This window comes from Rhea pennata, chromosome 2, assembly GCF_028389875.1.
Source record: "Rhea pennata isolate bPtePen1 chromosome 2, bPtePen1.pri, whole genome shotgun sequence".
NCBI lineage: Eukaryota > Metazoa > Chordata > Aves > Rheiformes > Rheidae > Rhea > Rhea pennata.
Genome location: NC_084664.1, coordinates 40,883,477 through 40,903,040, shown reverse-complemented (window position 1 = coordinate 40,903,040; position 19,564 = coordinate 40,883,477). Strand labels below are relative to the sequence as shown.

The window sequence follows — 19,564 nt, the reverse complement described above, 5'->3', positions numbered from 1 at the left end:
GCGGGCGCTGGCGCGGGCGAGGGAGGGGACTGGCCGCTCCGCGGGCGGCTCCTGCCCCGCCGCGCGGGGGGGGCGCGCAGCCGGCCCCCGCCTCCCGCCGCCGCGGGCATGGCGGGCGCGGGGGCGGGCGGCGGCGCGGGGCCCCGCGCACGCCGGAGGGGGCCCCGCCCGGCCCGGAGAGCGGGGAGGAAAAGTTGCCCCCAAGGAGAGTTCCGGACCCGTCTGGGCTGGCCCGGCTAAGGGCGACCCGCTCCTCGGCCGCCCTTGGCTTCAGGTTCTGCAAAAGCCCTAATTTCCCCTCACGGTGCCACTCGTTTGTTGACTTAACTATTGCGGCTCCATCCCCTACAGCTCTCAGCTGGTTTTAACTCCTCCTATTATTATTAACAATAATAATAATAATTCAGCCAATGTAAAAACATCAGTTGGCTTTAAGTATACGAGAATATAAAGACTCCGCTCCGTTCCTTTCAGGGGAACTGCACAGTGGTTTGGGGGGGGGGGGGGGCTTCCTTTTATGTCCGGGAGCAGGTGTTAACAGCAGCTCAGCTCAGCGTACGCCCTCGAGGAGCTACCTTTCAACTGGAAGCTCAAATTAAGTGCCTGATCCTGCCACAGCAACGGCACTCTGTGCCTGGAAGTAAGTGCCTCAGTTCTGAGGAAGTTCTGTGCTGCTGCACATATGTAAAGACGTGGTTGAACAGTGAGAAACCGCAAATGACAATTCCGTAACGCAGCTTAAAAGGCTGGAATTAAGGCTGCGCGTTTATATGTGATTTACAGGTCTTTGATGTGTGAACCAGAAGCAGAAATGTTAATATTGAGGGGAATCCCGACATATAAAGAAGCTCTCGCCTTGCTGACTTACACAAGCAAAAATGATGACAGACTTCTGCAAGGTGGGGAGTAATGAGTGGGGGGAGGAGTGAGGAAATATTTTCCCTGAGACCTCCCCTTCTCTCACCCCCATTTTCTCTCTTGATATTTTCAGTCATTCGGACTTTATGGTGAGCTGACGTTTTCGTTCAGTGCGAGAAAAAAAAATGCATTGAGTTCCCTTTTAGTCTAAAATGTTTCAATATTTTCATTAAAAAGCAGGGGGAGAGGCTTTTTTTTTTTTTTTTTTTTTTTTTTTTTTTTGGTTTGGTTTGGGCTTTTTGGGGGGGGGGGGGCTGAGGTTTGCAAATGGACAAAAGGTAGGGGGGAGCGATCCCCCTTTTGGAAATATCCCAGCTGGCGGTGCCGCGCTGCCGGCCCCGGGGGCTGATCCCTGCGCTCCGCTCCGCGCCGCTCCGCGCCGCGGACGCCGCCGCCGCCTCCCCGAGCAGGGCTCAGCGGCGCCGCGGGTGACAGTGACCCTTAAGATGGCTGCTGCCATCCGCGGTGCTTTAAGACAGACTGTTAAGGTGGAGGAAGCGCTGACCGCCACGCTTCCCCGAGCAGCGGGGTTGAGCCGCCGGCTGCACATCAGACCCTATCTTCGGAGCAAAAAAAAAAGAAACACGTTTCCCTTTAATTATACCGGTTTTATTTCTTTGAGAGGGTTCAATTAATATTTTAGAATAACAAATAGCGGCTGCGTGGTAACACCCCCTCCACCGCAGTATCATCAGAATAACTTTCTAAATGTATTTGCTTGCATTTCTTCATGACAATTACTCTTCCACTTTCCTCGCAGACTTGGCAATGAAAATATATTGCTTAGTTTCACTTTCGGCTTTCCCACTGCTCTGTTTCAGTTGCAAATGAATGATCCATCTGTAACAAATTCCTTTCCGTGTGCCCCTTAACATTGCTGGCCATTGTCTTCCAGCTTTTCTGGGTACCGTGGCCTTTATAGGCATTCTCCTAATGCCTTTTTTAAATCAAAAAAAGAAAAAAGAAAACCGTTAAAGCTGGCAATTTATTTAGCTTCTCCTCTAAATGATAAACTAATGTTATCTAACCTGGTATCAAGTTTGTACACCCATATAGAAACAGAGTATGCATTTCAATTCTCAAAACACATTTACGATTTTTGCAAATGTAATTCCACTGATGTTAATGAGGACCATGCAATGTGCATTTATATATGAAATTATATGTGCAGGTGTTCACAGGATCATGGCGTAGGCAAAAAACCTTATTTTTTCAGTCTTAGTTTTTCACCTTGCTCTTCAAGGTGCTAAAAGCCTGAGAAGTTTTTACTTCTACTGAAATAAAACAAAGATGAAAGTCATTATGACTGACTTTTGTTACATGCCTGTTACTTTGGATCTCTATTTACATTTTGTTGTGTGTTTATGAGGGTCTAGTGGAAAAAAGACTTGTTATGTCATATAGTAGGACACCAGTTAGGATGAAGGGAAAAAATATTGCAATTTTTCCTATATCCTCTTGTGAGATTGTGGCTGTCTTACAATAACACACCTCTTGATAGCTTTCTCTCTCTCTTTTTTTTTTTATTCTTTACCTTACTGCTCACTAGATAACCAGAACAATAAATCTACCAGCCTGTGGCTAAGGATACAGTTACTATAGTAACATTTATAAACAGCAATTTCGCTACAAATGCAGAACAACTGCCTACTATTTCAGAGAGGAACAGCTTAAAAAGAAATCACTCTATAACTGCTCTTAGGTAAGCCCCACTTTCTTGTTTTCTTTTCTTTCTTTCTTTTTTTTTTTTTTTTAACTGTAAGTCTGATTTAAATCTATTTTTATCATTCTAACTTTGTTCTAAAATATTGTTAGGAAAGAAAAAGACAAAACCTAACATTATTTTGTCTTAAACTGTTCCAGTGACAACTAAAATGTTATGTTCACTCTCTTGGCAAGAATAAGGAAGGAATAGATCATTTGTTTGCTGGAAACATTGGGGAATAACTTGGGCCATGTTTACTACTGGTAGTTTTGGTGAATATAGTTTTGGCTAAGATGAGTTACACTGTATTAGCGAAGCATAAAAAAATTCTGTTTTGACATATGACTGTACATGTCATTCTCAGTTTGATATCTAAGCTGGCTCTATCTGTTGACTAATTTTGTAAGTATTTCAGTTATAAATTATGATTTAATTTGAGCATAACAGAATAACTCCAGAGCTTATTTTCCACATTAAATATTCAATATGAAGATATTAAATTAAAATTGAACTCAAAGCATTGTCTGAAAAACCCTGCCATGTTTTTTTAGTTTCTACCCTCCAGGGCATGTCAATGGGCTTGCACAAGTCCAGCTTATTCTGAAACCAGCTTTTAGCAAGATGTTGTAGGAGTACCGCTGTCTACTTCCTAATTGTGCTGCTTAGCTTGCGAACTCAAGGGAGACTACTCATATACATTAAATTAAGCAAGCCTGGAACTGGATGAGGCACACATTCCAGGTCTTGTGACTCTCAGGCCTGTCCCAAGCTGCTGAAGCCCTGAGGGGATTCATGTTCAGTTCTGGTGCTCCCAGGCAACAGCACATTTGATGTTTGCTGGCATGGCCCAAATTCACTGTGAACTCAGTTCACAGATAAGCTTAAATGCAAAAGCACGAGAGTTGTTCTAGCAAAGCAAATGGTTGTGTTCTTGATTCTCAGTTACGAAAGAGGGATCTAGATTACAAAAGAGGAAATTAAAATATAGTTTAGGGTGTGCCTGACACCTAGTTATTACTTAGTGTCATTGGAGACTTTGGGGACCTGTCTTGGCCACATGAGTTGAAGAATAACTCAACTAATAGCAGCCTACTGCTGAACACTGCCTCCCTGGGAGGGACCTCCCAGCCAGCTGTGGAGCTCTGAGGACTTGTCCACTCCTCCCACTCCCATCCTCAGGCCTATTTGGAGCAAGTGTGATGAGCTGCTACGGCTCTGGCTCTCCCTTTGTTCACGATAGGACTTTCCTTCTCAGCTCCCACCTGGTTTTATTCCTGCCTTTCAATGTGAAAATGTGAAAAGCGGAGCTCTTCTTCCCCCCTCCAGGGAATTTCTCCCAAGTATAAAACCTTATTTTATTCTTTCATTAGCACATTCCTTATGAGTCAAGTGGCCTCCTTCTTTGCCACTACACATTCAGGCTATCAATATCTTATGAATCACTGGAAGCATTAACAGTACAAAACTTTTGTTCATTATAGTCTTTAGCATCTTGTCAGCTTCCCATAGAGATTACATGTGAAATTAATAATGTAGATGGCAGACAGACCTTACCACTAGGCCTTTGACTGCCATATGGACCCTCACAACCCAATTACCTAGTTTTTACAAGTAAAAAATGGGGGGGGGGAGATGAGGCGGGGCAGGGGGAAAGAGAAAATATCTGTAACACTCATGGCTGTTTAAGAAGCACAGACTTCTTGCTAGTGATTAAGCAGTTGGCAGTTTTTGTTCACTTTTTACACAGAGCATGCTATTCTTGACTCCAGTCAAAGTTTTGTCTTATCAAACGCCAAGTAAAAACATAAATACTGGGCTTATGCAGCACAGGATATTATTACTGCCTTTGCCAATACAATGGAAAGTGTGTGTGTTTGTCGAGTTTAGAAGCTGCTTGTTAAAGATATTTAATTATCTGCGGGTGTTGCATACACTTACGCTATATTATTTTGTGATACTGAGCGCACTAGATTGCTTGATGCAAACATAAGATGTATTTATTTTTCATTCACTTGCCTCCCCACAGTTTTTTTATTTATTCCATTATCTAACATCATTTTCTCTTCTTACAATTTTCTCAGCTTACATCCCAGCAGCTCTCTGGGACCCCTTTCAATGTACTCTGATTATCTCTGCATTAATGGTTTCCTTAACTATCCCAGCATTGCATAGAGGGAGGTCCATTTATGTCAGCAGTGCTGGCAGAATTACAGACTTCTGATAGTTGGCACCGATGCAGCTGGCAGCAGGTTAGGAGTGAAGCGGCCTAGTTTCTATCAGCTCCATCTAAGTTATCTCCAGCCTGCACCCATGCTGTCACACTGAGTTAGATATTAGAATTCTGCACAGAAAATACATTTTACTTCTACAAGGTAAAGTTACACTGGCCTAAGCACATCTGATCTTCAGAGTCCATTTCTAGGCCTTTTGGGTATTTCACAGAATCACAGAATGGTTGAGGTTGGAAGGGACCTCTAGAGATCATCTAGTCCACCCTCCCTGCTCAGCAGGGTCACCTAGAGCATGTTAGACAGGGTTGCATCCAGGCGGGCCTTGAAGATCTCCAGAGAAGGAGACTCCACAACCTGTTCAGGCAACCTGTGCCAGTGCTCCGTCACTCTCACAGGGAAGAAATTCCCCCTCATGTGCAGGTGGAACTTCCTATGGTTCAATTTCTGCCCATTGCCTCTTGTCCTGTCACAGGGAACAACTGAAAAGAGTTTGTCCTCGTCACCCTCCCTTGACACCCTTGACACCCTCCCTTCAGGTACTTGTAGGCATTGATAAGATCCCTCAGTCTTCTCTCTCTCCAGGCTGAAGAGGCCCAGCTCTCGCAGCCATTCCTCATAGGGCAGGTGCTCCAGCCCTCTGATCAATCTTTGTAGCTGCATGCTGGACTCTCCAGTAGCTCCATGTCTATCTTGTAGTGGAAAGCTCAGAACTGGACACAGTACTCAAGATGAGGCCTCCCCAGGGCTGAGTAGAGGGGCAGGATCACCTCCCTCGACCTGCTGGTAACACTCTTCCTAATGCACCCCAGTATACCACACCTACCATGTTTGGGTAGCAGAACACTGGAAATCCTAAGAACTATGAATACAACTACAAGAATCATGGCTAATTGCTTGGTTAAACCACAGAAATGAAACAAATTAGAAACTTCCATTCAGCCTGACTAGAACTGTTCATACATTTGGAAAAAGGAGAGGAAACCCGGGATTACAGAAGTAATTCCAGCTGTAGATGTACAGGGCAGGGAAGCGGGTTGTAACAGGGAGAAGAGTGTAAGAGGAACAGTTAGTTACGTGATCCCTCATCATCTGCTTCCTGCTCGGCTTTCCCTCTGTGGTTCTCCAAAACCTCACGTGCCAGATGTGACCTTCGCTCTTGCACTGAGCCTCACTGCTTAGCGGCTCCTAGCCATATTCGGCGCTTTGGCAGCCTCTCGGCACCCCATGACACTCCCACGTGGGTGAATTTAGAAAAGTATCAATCAAGTTAATGCCTTAGCCACATACCTAAATAGGTAGATGCTAGGCAGAGCTGTTCCACTGCAATACACGGTGGTAGGAAGGGCCCAGTACAAAGTGGCGTAGCCCAGTGTAGACCACTAACATGCTCCTCTCCAGGTGCCGCATGTGCGGTGCCATGCTCATCTCCACCAGCTGCTTGATGGCTGACAAGCTGCTGCCCCTGCCCTGGCAGCACAGGCCCAGCCTCCAGCTGCAAAGTGGTTGTGGTATAGGAAGATGTGTTTGCACCATTTTTTACTACTCCCATTTCCCACTTTGAATGCTTCTTAGTGGCTGGACGGCTGTGCCTCTGTCCAAATGGACAATATGTCACAACTTATTACCTTCAGTTAAGAAGACCTAATGATGGCAACTGTTACCACTTTATAGGCTGACATAAGACCTATGGAATCCCAAGATTCCAGTTTTGGACAATGCTTCTGGAGGTAAATAAGGAGACTAATTATTTTAATTTATTCTATAATTATTTTAATTATTAATCAGTTCCTTCTTGCGTGCCTATCATCAGGTCCATAGATGGGAGTGTTCCCAAGTCCTGAAGGCAGATGCCCCTGAAGGCACGCTCATGTGATTCACTAGGTTCCTCTTTATCTCTTCCCAAATCATTCATAACAGGACTTCCTTGAAGCTGTGTTGTTGCTTCTGGGAATGCAGTAAGAAGGGCACTATGCTAGGCTTGTTTGACTTACTTGGGAGAAGACATCTGGTTTGTGGTATCCATGCCTTTTGCATTGCTCCCTTTGCCTTTGGAAGCTCTCTCAGCTTTTGGAAGCTGAGAGGCCCAGCTCAGCTAAAATTGGTGGAAAGTATAGGATGTGGTTGCTGAGTTAAATTAATTTGTTCTTTCAGCAGAAGAGTTTTTAGAGGTCTTGTGAAAAAACTTATGTAACCTTTTTTAAATGCATATATCAGATATGAGCCCATTGCTGCTCTTGCAGAAGGAGATCACATGAAACTGAAACCAAGAGAATACATGTGTCCTATGGCCTGCTGGTAAGACAGCATCTGCACAGGCAGTAGCGCTGTGCCCATACCCAGCTTGGGCTGTGATGTAGGGTGTGTAGTGCACCACTGCAACCACTACACCCATACTAGCTCCTTTTACAAGCTCCAGGGTGGCATCAGGTCCAGAGATGCTCCAGGAAAGACTGACCCAGTGATGCCTGATAGGCAATTTCTGTATGCAGATGGAAGAAGTATGAAGCACTCACTAACAATTTTCGAGGGAGGTGCCATTGCCAGACTTGTGACAGGCGGAGGGAGGGAACAGCAGTCGAAAGGAAGGAGCAGGCTGGCAGCACAGCGGCAATATGAGCAGCGGCACTCCCTTGCTGGCACGGGGAGAAGGACATGCTGACTGAGACACGAGGAGAAAAGACATGGCAAAGAGTAAAGCAGGGAGAAAGAAACAGATGGGTGAGGCACTTGGTGCTTTTCAGCAAGACTTTGCAACAGTGCAGCTTATTTATATATATTAACTGATAATATTGTGATGACAAGTCCAGGGAGACTGTGACCTCCATTTTACATCACACAGCCCTTCTCTGCCTCCTCCTGCCACCCTCAGTCAGCTAGACACCTTCCTGGGGCCTGGTTCCAGCTCCACAATGCTGTTTGTTTCCTAAGACTATGAGTACGTAGCAAATAAACAAACCTTACAGAGGAGTAGAGATCTGTATGCATTACGTGCTGAGTGTGACACAGGTAGGTGAGAAAGCAACACTCCCAGGTGGGGACTGGAATGACGTGTCAGAAGGAGGTGACAGCATATGAGACTCTCCTGGTCAGATACAAATCAGATTTTGGATCTCTGAAGCTCAATTAATGACATCTTCTCCAATTAAATAAATGAGATTGTGATGCCTAACTGCAGACACAGAAAATAATCTCTGCTTGCTATACAAACAGCAATCAATTCCAAGTGCCAGAGACATACAGGGTTGCCCAGAAATACAGGATTTCCTGGGATGATGGCATTCACTGCCACACCAGCCTCAGGTTTCCAACAGTGACCTACAGCCCCATGTCCTGCCTCAGCTCTGCCACAGCTGCATACATGGCAGTATTTGGGTAATGACACAGAAGCAAAGTAGCCTTCCTTTCATAGTAACATGACCAAGAGGGTCTTCTCCGTGACATAAACAGCAAATATGACTTTTGCCCTTGAAAACGCGTATAATCTCAAACTATGTCTTTTAATTCTCTGTAATTCTAAAACAGTTAAAGGAATTTTGTTAAACTGTTGTCAAAGGAAAGACATGTATGCTTTGAAAAACAAATCATGGAAGTGTTTACAACCCAGAGGAGTGTTACAAGTAGTTAGAAGAAAATGCACTTTCCAGCTGAACTCCTGGAATGGGCAACAGGTGCAAAATAGTTACTACAAGGTGTGTGGCTGTATCAACTGTAAAGAGACAGCCCCAGAAAATGGATGAGATTGAGGCAGGCTGAATTTGTCAAAGGGTACTGCTGTAATTTGGCACTGGGACAACACTGCTGCTAAACCACTGCTGTTTGCTCTGATGGTGGATTTCCTACCACGATATTGAAAAGGTTAACCGAAAGACAGAAGTCTCTGGAGAGAGATTACAATAAAAACCCATAGCAAACTCAATTTTATCTAATATTTCCCATGCATAAGCAGATAAATATTACACTCTATGTTTGCATACTTAGTAGACAGATGATGTATAGGGTAGCAAGCTGAGCTTTAAAAATTGTATCAAGATCTTGTTTATACCTTTATGGCATCTGTACATGTATGTTACCTGCTAACTTGGTGAGAGAGGATGTTATGCGTGGAGCAGTAAGGGTTAGCAGTATATCACGCAATAAACACAGCAGCCATTCAAACAATGGTATTTCTACCTGTTGCTTAAGCAGCGTTGGTATTTCCTTTGTATGTTATGTACATGTTTCTTAGGCAGAATCATTAGTACTGCCTACATATAGGGTTGCCTGGTGTTTCCAGTAACTTAAAACTGGCAGATATTAACTGTTCATGCTGAAACTTTCCAAGCCTGAAGCAGAATTCATTTCAGAAAGTTATAGGTAATATAGTTTAGCTGCTTCTGAGAATATGATTAGGAAAATAAGTTGTTTTGCATGTATTAAAACAAAATTTTGATAACTACCTTACAGAGAAGCTCTAGGACTGTCAGATTTTTAATTAGGGTCTTGAAATTCGCCATGTCAGTGGCATGCCTTTTGTCATTCTTGTAAACTTACCCAAAATAGATCAAGTTATAAGCTTAAAAAAAAAAGTAGGGGGTCGCACTAGGAGACATATTAGTATCCAGGTGCTAAATTTGCACAGTTCCATCTGTGTGGGCTGTTTTCTAGCACAGTGCATCTTACCGGGACCTTTCTACAAGCTCGACTCTCTCCGAGTTTATAGCATCAAGTACTGGCCCTAATAACGGGAGAAGACTGATGGGGTAAATATGCACATACGCCCCCGCTAGCAGAAGGAGTGGTATTTGGAACTAGGTGTCCAGTGGAGCGGGTGTGCTAGAGTGCCCAGTCCCAGTATCCAAGCAGATACGGTAACAACTGATTTGGCAAGGAAGCTGGGCCCAGGTGTCTGGGATGAAGTCAGGAAGACAGGACTGAGGAAAGATTGAAACCGAGCAGAAGAGGAAATGGAGACTTTTTTCTGAAGCTGAAGAACCAACCATAAGGTTGCTGTTATGCATATGGCTACTATTTGTGGCTGATCTCTTAGTTCAGGGAGCATTCTTTTTTTTCCCCCTATAGATCTAAATGCTCCAACACTGTTTGGTCTATTTGATAATATTTTTGATATTCATTGTGCTTCTTTAATTTAAAAAGCGACACACGTGAAGTTCATTCTACATTAAAAGAACATTAGCACTGCAAAGTCCAGCTCTCATAAGCAAGAGAAATAATAGAATATTACTTACGTAAATCTAATTTATCTTTTGTGTGTCTATGTACAATAATATAAAACTAAGTAATATTTTTCCATTTGACATCTAATGTCCTCACAGCCACAACTGATTGCAGCGAGAGTAGGATTTGAATTAACATAAAGTGATATACCAGTGCTTATTGCCGTTTCATATTTCACATTCAAAACTATTATGCATTTTTTATCTTAAACTCATTTTTTAAGGGGGGTAAGAATTATACTCCACTATCATATCCAGGAAGTGATGAATACCATATAGAAAAGCTGATGAGTAACTACTTTATATTGGAGGTTTTAATAATGCGAAGGCACAGGGCTATGTATTGAATCACAACGAGGAAACAAAGAAGTGACTAAGACATTACATACAAGAATCATCCAAGTTGTTATGAATTCTGTATTTCTAAACTTTTCTGTTCTTAAGTTTGCTGTATTACTGATTTTTAATGTATTTCTTATCTACTTTTTTTTTCCTATAGTTTCACATGGATTTCCCAGCTTCCTGACCATGTATGTATTATTACATGGTAATGTAGAGTTTATAATACAGAAAATAAGAACAAGGCTTGAATAACATGTAGTATTATCTAATATTAAGGTAAAAATTCATAATGTTTTCAACTCTTTTATAGAATGATATGGGAGGAAAATTAGAAGATAAATCAAAACTACCTGATTCTGAGCTTTCCAGAGATGAGGAAGATCATCTGGAGAAGGTCAGGATTGTACCCAAGAACGTAGATTCCAAGGACATTTCAATTTTTTGTTCAGTATGTCAGCAAAGAATATACCCACATCATCTTTTTAATCACAAAAAAAAGCATACAGCCCTAAGTTTTCTGGGCTACAGTAGCCCACAGACAAAGACAGACAACAAAACACTTTTAGCTCAGAGACAGAAGCTGGTTTCAAAACTGACCAAGCTTCCTAGATATTCTGAGAGGCACAGGCAGAAGATTGATTATTCATTTGAATTCCTTACAGACAGACAGACTTACACATCATCCTGTGATCTTGATAGCATTAACAATTCTAGCACTCTTAAGAAAGTAAAAAATTCGTTAATAAAAGCATTATCAATTTGCCAAGATAAAAATTCCACTTGGCAAGGAGACATGGAAGACAGATATTTTGTGCTGGACAATTATGGAAGTAGGTCAGACACATGTTTTCTAGGGTTAGTTGATGGCTGTCATGGTGTGCCAGCTGCAGAAGCAGTTTCAGCAGAGCTTCCACTTTTATTTCTTGACCAACTTGCTCAAACAGATTCCTCCTACAAGAAGAGTAAGGATGAACAGCAAATCCTAGATTCCTTTGCCACAGTAATCACAGCAGACTACAGGGAAAAAGAGAGGATTTTCTCTGACAATGACAAGACTAACAAGACAAGTACTTACAAATGGATTCACAAAGCATATGCTAAGTCCTTCTGGAGAATGGATAGACTTCTACAACTAGGAAGGAATGAAGTTTCCAAAGTTCGCTGGAGTGGCTGTTCAACTGTTACCTGTTTAGTGGAGAGAATTCACAGTGAAAAGACAGACAGCACTGAGGAGGAAGAAAGAAAATATTTTGAAAACCACAGGCACAGTCCATTAGCCAGGACATCCAAAGGTGCTGCTGGGTTACTGCACATTGCTAATATTGGTATGTATGTTTTAGGCTAGGTTTTTTCTGATGGTTTCTTTCCCTCCACCCAATAAAAAGAGAAAAAATAAGCTAATTTAGAGATTTGTAGGTAGAAGATATTTGGAGATAAAGGATGCAATTGTTTTAACTTGCCAATGTGAAGAAGACATGATAAAATCTCTTGCAGTTGATGCTGGTATCAGGCAACAAGAATCGAGGTTATTAGATAAGAACCTTCAATGTGATGTGGGAGTTAGAGCAATAAATTTGATTTACTAATATGAAAGATGCAATTAAAAATATTCTGTAGTATAGAAGTGATCTTGTAAAGATGGAGTAAAGAAAATATATATATATATTTTTTTTCAAAGAGGAAGGCTTAAGATGACATCATTTTAGGGCAGACAATCATAAATCTTCTGGTTTTAGGCCTGAAAAATCTTGTGTGTCAATGAAACATGTTTAAGATACTCTTTTCCTCTTTTACTCATTTGTTGCCGTGAGACTAAGTGCGATCCTATTCTGCTACTAGCAAACTAAAAATATTATCTGTGGGGATTACTGGAATTATCAACTACTGAAATAGCAATTGGCTGGGTTTTATTGCTGTTACAGAATCTCTGTCCAGCCCTGGTTGTTGTAACGAGGAAGGCTGCTTTGCCTTTTATATAGTGGGGGGAAATCTGTTATTAGTTGTAAAGAAAAATACTGATACATTCCCAATGCTTTTTCCCTCTAGTCCTGCTGCAGGCAGCACGCTGGACAAAGCTCTTGCAGTTCTTCCTAGCTCTAGTTATTGTATTTACCTACTGATGATTTTTGTTATCAATAAAGTTTTCTCTTGTGTATGTAAGATAGTTTTAAGATCATAAGCAAGGCAACTGTCTTCCTGTTAAGGAGAACACAAGCAGAATCATATTAAAAAACTGTTGCATGAATAGTTTCAAAGAGATTTGTGTCTACAGTTAGATTCTCCAGTGTCTTCCAATCTCTACTTGAGGCATGCCACCAGCACTACAGTTATTTTTGTTTTATTCTCTTTAGTATTTAGTAAGGAGTGCACTCACACTGCAACTTATAATCAATACAGCCACTAACAGATACCCTTTCCTCCTCAGATGCCTGTTTTCACAAAATTTATAAATTTTTTTCATATTGGATCTCCATAAAATTTGACTGAAGTTGAATAAGAAGGTCAAAGATAAGTAGGAAAGAAATAGTCATCTAAGAGGCTTCATTTCCTTCAGAGGAAAGAAAAAAATCATATTCAGTATTTGGAAAGACTGACCGCACATAAAAAAAATATATTATTTTTGCACAGTAATAATAGGTAAACTTCTGTGAGTTTGAGGAAGACTATAAACCAACAAGAACTGTCACTGAAACAACAAGTCTACAATCCTTTCCTTTCCTCCATTCTTCTAACTTGTTGCTATATCCATAGTGCCTCTAGCTTATGCTGGCAACAAACATTTTTGTAGTTACCTAATGAATTAGATCAAGCAATGCACCCAGCTGAAAATTAACCTAACCCTAACAGCCCCCCCCCCCCCCCAAAAAAAAAAAAGTTTTATTTAACCACTTCTTTGTGTTCCCAGAGCTGTTTAACCACACAACAGCACAAATGTTGTACTGCCACAAGGGAAAAATGTGGAGTAAGACCAGTGAGCAGCAAAGGGAAGTAGAAGGAAGACTTCTGACAGCAACCTTGGCTTAGACTCTACAGACTAAGTTTCAAGACTTAAACCAAAAATTAAAAGCACCTTATCATGTGAACCAAACCACACAGATCTCTCCCTTCTTCAGAAATAGTATTCTGGGAAAAGCCTGCTGACCATATTATGAAACCAACAACAGCCACATCTAACCACCTACCCCTAATGAATCTACTGAAAAAAAAAAATTACCATAGAACTACAAATTGCACTAAACCTTGGTGAAATAGGAAAACAATCTCCACAAAATTTTGTCAGCAGTCTGTGACTGGTTCAGGGACCTCAAATCATGTAAAGATGCAGAACAATACACTTTAAGAGTTCGAACATGCTTCAGTCGAAGTAACTGCAACTCTGCTGTGACTGGTATCAAAACCAGTAGTTTAGTGCCAGCTCAGATATTCTTGCAGGAGCTGCAGTTACATCTTTAATGGAATACAGGAGTAAATCACAACACGGATTCTAATGTTTCAGAGCTAACAAATTAATCTGCTTCCACTTTATTGGGGAAAAGACCCTTTTCATTACAATAATCTTTGCATAGAAGATGAAAGCAACAGAATTTGCCAGTCAATTCATCCAACCTAAGTTTCCTCCTTCTAGTACCTGCCTGCATCCTTTCCTCCAACATGAAGTTTTATGCTGGCTTCAACTTTGTATTTATAAAATATTGTAAACTCAAACTTTCTTAATAAGATAGGGCTTGAAGTGAATCAGAGATACTTGAAGCCTTTTACAATTAAAGGCTGTATCTTTTAACTACATATAAAATCACATTTATTTACTTTTTTCATAAAATACATCACATTGGAGAAACAAAATTTACACAAGATCAGGTTTTTCCCTTAGGAAAGTGTTCTTACAGAAGTGTAGATATACTCCTTCATCACCATGTGAATAACTGAAGTGGATGGTCAGAATCTGGAACAGGACATAGTGGCACTTCACCAGCTTTGCCTTCTTCATTTCCTCCCACATTTAGCTCATTTTTGTTGACTCCTTTGTTGAGTTTCTGGTTGTAGACAGACATCTGCATCCAAAAGCAAACTAGATTTGGTTCTTTCTTGCAGCCACATTATTTCACATGCATTATATTATATCTTTTGTTAGGTTTTCAGCTTGGAGTCCTACTCTGAGGGATCAAAAGAAATTTTGGGCATCTTTCCAGTTCTCCCCTACAAAAAAAAGGTGGAGGGGAAAGCAACAAGAAAATTTTATAAATTAAGGTATCCACATTCTATAGTCAGTAAAGAGATGCATTCTTCAATTTGATATTCTGAATTACCTTCTAGAGAAATTTGCTTTCACACAGGCTGCATACGGAGCTTCCTCCTAAACTAAGCAACAGCAGTACTTCCCAGGAAATGCAACCGCCATATATATATATATATATATGTGTGTGTGTGTATATATATATATGTATATATATACACACACACACACACACCTATAAACCCTTTCAAAGTAGATCTGTGCTCTGGTCTAACCAGAAAATATTAAAAACATTGTATAAAAAAGCAGATTGTTGCCCACTTAGTATCTGGAAAGCTACCATCCCACTTAAGATTTTCTGCAACACATCACTTTTTCACTTATGCCAACACTAGAGAACAGACCAATACTGTCCCCTAACACAGGAACTGTCTCCTCCCAGCTTAGCCATAAGGATCTCAAATGTTGCATTACTTCTTTTCAGAGGTGTTATTATTTATGCCCTGCATTCAAGTCTGACTGACATGGCTAATCATCTGCAATGTTCTGATTTTAACCACTTTTCACTCTGTGAATTTCAAGAGTGTTGAGGGAAAAGCAAAGTGGGAAATTAGTCCTTGACTCAACATGGGTACTGCAAGAACTATTGCTCCCTTGGCACGATAGCCTGTGGAAGGGATTTAAGATTTCATGTTAAACTGTTAAAATTATTTTTCAGGTACTAGAACATTTTATATCCTTAAAAATAGTTTGAATCTCAAACTTTTTGATGGATTAATTCAGCAGTAACATTTTGAAAGTACACATTCCTTCAGAAAGGAGTATTTGAGAAGAGATTACTTGACATCATCTGTATGTACTCTTGCTTAAAACCCAGTCAAGGTGCAACATTTCTGTCAGACTGCACTTTAAGATCTGAAATGTCACTTAGACTTGTCATAAAGGACACATCCAAAAGGCATTCTGAAATAGCCTTCTGAAAAATAAAAGGTAAAAAACCTATAGAAAGCCTTGCTGTAAAACACAGAGGGATTCATTGATGGAAGTATGGTTACCTGTAACAGAAAATTCAACCATAACCTCAGTTTTCTACAGTCCTTAGCAAAAGGCTAATTACTGATGTAACAGCAATATCTACAAAGATTAGTCTGCAATAAAATATTCTTCTATTTTAGGTAATGTACATGCAGTCTTATGTAAAAATGGAAAAGCATATTGCCTCTCAGAAGAGCACAGCACTTCTAATGCAAGCGAGAGAAAACGCATACTACAGAATGGTGGCAAAATCAGCATTAACGAACCAGATGGCTTAGTAGAAGGGCGTCTGAAAACCACAAGGGGTCTTGGACATCATGGAGATCCAGTACTGAAAAAATCTGTTATACCTGTACCTCATACTGTTTCTGTCCCTATCGATGATTCCTGTCAATTTCTTATTTTAGCTTCCAGTGGTCTTTGGGAAGTTTTGGATTATGGTGAGGTACTTGCATTAACACTAACAACATTCACTCAGTATTTGAGAGCATATGGATGTATCCAACAAAATGGAAATTCTCTGCACAAGTGTCAGTATTTGATGCCTCTTTCTGAAGACCATTTAAATGACTTGAAGGCTATTAATGAGCTGCAAGATGAAGCAGAGATACTACATTCTAATAAAGACAGTTTTCTTGCTGACTCAAAAGGCAACCTCATAAAAAATGAGCCAATATGTTCCCGGAGGAGCTATCTGCACAGTGAAGATGGAGTTTTTAAAGACGCTGATGACTACAAAAATCAAGCAGATACAGAACCAGGTTCTTTCAGTAATAGTGAAATACATTCACAGGGCAGAGAATCTGGTTCTAGCACACAAAGTGGCTCTGAAGAACTGAAACAGTTTGATGACCAAAAAGTGCATCTATTTAACAGTTTTCAGGGACATTCACAGACTGCAGGGCAAGACGACACAGACTTAGACCTCTTGCACAGAAAGTGTCTAAGTCCCACTGCTGAACAACTGGTGAAGAATGGGCTGGTAATGGAGTCAACAGACACAAAACAGCCTGAAGATGACACAAAAGCATACCTTTCTAATTGCGACTCAGATGCAAAACTGGCAGAAAAAGCAGACTCCAAGCCATTTTCTGACAAAACTGCAAGTTACACTAGTCAACAAACAGTAAAGACTGTACTGACAGTTGGTTCTAAGCCATCACCACAGTCTGAAGAGGACACAGAAGTATACCTGTCTAGCTGTGAATCACCCACTGCAGCAAGTGGCAGTGTTCCCTCTGAGACATTCTACAACAACGCAGCAGGCTACGCAACTGAACAACTGGTCAAGACTGCATTAGCTGCAGGGTCAAGAGATAACATTACTGTTTTGATTGCACTTCTAAATGGATGTGATAAAATACCTAATTATGTCAACATTTAAAAATGTATCATAAAATAAATGGAGTGCCACTGTACATACAGCACAAGCTTATATTTAGCTGTGCCATGGAGTTGCTCATAATCATCTTGAATGATGATGCACATAGCCAATTCATTATAAGAAATCAAGCATCTCTGGAACTGTGCAAATGCAATAAAAGCTTTTGGAACTTAGAGCAGGAAGAAACACAAATCACAAATCCTTTTTTTAACCACTTTATTCAAACCTGAGCACCTCAATATAAAACTAAACACTGGTGAACTGTCATTTTCCTTGCTAAATCCGGATTACTGCAAATTTAAAATCTGCACGAATAAGTTTCTGCTATCAGGTCAACATTTAAATAGACTAATTCATCTCTTCTGACACACTTGGTAGATTTCATATAATGAAAATAACTAAAAGAATTAGTGCAATATACTGGACAGACCAAAATAAAATGTACTTTGGAAAACAAAGTTGCGAAGTTCATTACTGACAGACAGCAGTACTTATGTTACAGATACAGGAGCATCATCTATTACTGTTCTAGCCATAAAGGAAGAACTCAGAACCCCCTTTAATTAGAGAGGAAAAAAGTTAGCTTTAAGTAACTGTACATTCTGTATACCTTTAAGCAACTCTTAAATATTACAGAAATTATTAAACAAATGTAGACTACAATGCAGAGTACCCTATTTACAGTACATTAATATCCAAATTTAAAATCAAGTTGAATGTACATAATTGTTAATGCACTATTTATTCCTTGAAGGAGGGGGAAAAAACATAAGAATCTAATGGTCAGCAGTGATCAAAACTAATAGAGTTTTTTGTAGTTTTATTTGAAGAGCTCTTATAGTTTGTAGAGAAAAAGAAAAAAAATCCTATGCTGTGAAGCTGAATTTACTGTTTTGCACCTTCTGAACACATTAAAAATGAAGTTAAACTTGATTTAATCACTATTTTCTTTAGATAAACTAATTGGGTTGATAAAATTTACATACAGTGTACCAACTAAAATTCCACTTTCCTGCAAGCACGAGGTTCTTAAAATTGTTAATGCAACTATTTCTTATAATTAAATTATTAAACTATGGAATGTATAACTAAACTGTAAATACCTGCAGAAACAACTGGTTGTATCAATACTGTGAATAAATTTAATCAATTTTTAGACTCTGTTTCTAAAAAGGTTTTAAAGCACAACTGAAGTACAAAGAGTCCCAATTCTGTTCTTTAGAACAGTAACCAGTATTGGAGCTACAGGAACTGGCCAATTAGGTCCATGGTAAACAGTTCTTCTATATCCCTAATGGCAAGTGATTTTTAAAACCTTTCAACTGAAGCAAGTTTATTCCACTTCCATCTCTCCTCTACTGCTGGAACATTACAGCCAGTGATACATGCACGTTAAAATTAAGGTCAAAAGAAAATTCTGCATCATAAACTTGACTATTATCGTAAGTCTCTTCGCTGTTTGGAAGCTGTACTGGGCCAGGTTAAGCACTCCAACTCCATTGTTATTAACAGTTAGGAAGCAGAAGAATATTCAGAACAGTTTAAAGCAACTGATGTTTTAGTTACTACAACATTGACTCTTGGGTGGTTGAGTGGGTTCAGTGAGGTCTACTCCTCTTCCTCTGGCAGAGTTGGTACCTGCATTCTGTGGTTCATTCTTGGGCAATTTTTTTGCTATAAAATCAACAAGAAATAAGAAATAGTTAAAACTGAGATTCTACTCAGATTAAGTTATTTGGGTACACAACCTGTCAGCGCTTTATTACTCTACAAGAGTATCAGTATAATCACTAAAAAATCTGAATTGAGACAGTCTGTTGGTAATAAAAGTTAAGACATTTAACATCTTAATGATTAATTACATTATGATTTTCAAGAATGAAAATACACTTGTAACTTGAACAGTATCCACCCAGACGTGCTATGATAGTAAATGACTTTCTTGGAAAGTACATAACAAGCTGTAAGATCAGAATGTTAGGGCTAAAAATACTAAAAGAATGAAAAGGGGCAAAATGGACAGAGATGGCTCTAACTTTAAAGAAATTTGACTATCTAGCCAGAATACATATTTGCATACAACATATAAAATGGCCCTCAACTCCATCTCTCTCCTCTTTTTCCAAGATGTCCTTTCCCCCTCAGCTATGAGTTAACTGACTGCAATTGTTTGTCATCCTTGTAGCTCCAAGGTACCTTCTCCATCCTGACATGAAGAAAAGAAAGAAAAAGAGAACACCACACTTTTTTTTTTTTTTTTTTTTTTAAAAAAAAAAAAAACCTTTCCTGAGCAGTAGCTCTTTCTAGCATTTTTTTAACGGACAGAAATGTAAGTTCTACATTACAGGACCTGGAAAGGAAGGACTTCCTTAGGGCAGACTCTCCCATGTTCCCAGGAACCCATAACTATTCCTGCTCTACAATTTGGCTGCATATATCAGACTGAGGTAATTACAGCAGCCAGCTTAGAGAGTGACTTTTCCCAAAAGGAATGAAATTGAA

The 19,564-nt window shown here is 40.2% G+C and overlaps 2 protein-coding genes across 9 annotated transcripts in view; one reads left to right on the top strand and one right to left on the bottom strand.

Moving 5' to 3' along the window:
- The first annotated feature begins 610 nt into the window (after nucleotides 1-610).
- Nucleotides 611-17,815, top strand: PP2D1 (protein phosphatase 2C like domain containing 1). Of its 2 annotated transcripts, XM_062569307.1 has the most exons (5): nucleotides 618-640; nucleotides 784-899; nucleotides 2,468-2,620; nucleotides 10,720-11,734; nucleotides 15,819-17,815. In XM_062569307.1, the coding sequence occupies exons 4-5, from the start codon at nucleotides 10,726-10,728 to the stop codon at nucleotides 17,060-17,062; spliced, it is 2,253 nt and encodes a 750-aa protein (XP_062425291.1). In that variant the 5' UTR covers nucleotides 618-640; nucleotides 784-899; nucleotides 2,468-2,620; nucleotides 10,720-10,725; the 3' UTR covers nucleotides 17,063-17,815. The 2 variants fall into 2 exon arrangements, with proteins under 2 accessions (XP_062425292.1, XP_062425291.1); XM_062569308.1 differs by lacking the exon at nucleotides 784-899 and having other exon boundaries at nucleotides 611-640.
- RAB5A (RAB5A, member RAS oncogene family) overlaps nucleotides 1,572-19,564 on the bottom strand; it is a 32,510-nt gene continuing 14,517 nt past the window's right edge. For 4 of the 7 annotated variants that reach the window (XM_062569311.1, XM_062569310.1, XM_062569313.1 and 1 more), the window contains one exon: nucleotides 17,262-18,736. In XM_062569311.1, the coding sequence (XP_062425295.1) occupies nucleotides 18,621-18,736 (116 nt within the window). In that variant the 3' untranslated portion in view covers nucleotides 17,262-18,620. Of the gene's footprint in view, nucleotides 1,856-10,747; nucleotides 11,361-11,484; nucleotides 11,595-14,209; nucleotides 14,607-17,261; nucleotides 18,737-19,564 lie in introns of those variants that run through there. The other 3 variants (XR_009957591.1, XR_009957590.1, XM_062569309.1) reach the window with 3 other exon arrangements.

Bases quoted from the DNA above. Each gene is read 5' to 3' on its own strand.
- PP2D1 (XM_062569308.1), top strand. From the start codon at position 10,726: ATGGGAGGAAAATTAGAAGATAAATCAAAACTACCTGATTCTGAGCTT. The intron at 11,735-15,818 runs GTATGTATGTTT...CTTCTATTTTAG, and splicing joins ACTGCACATTGCTAATATTG to GTAATGTACATGCAGTCTTA.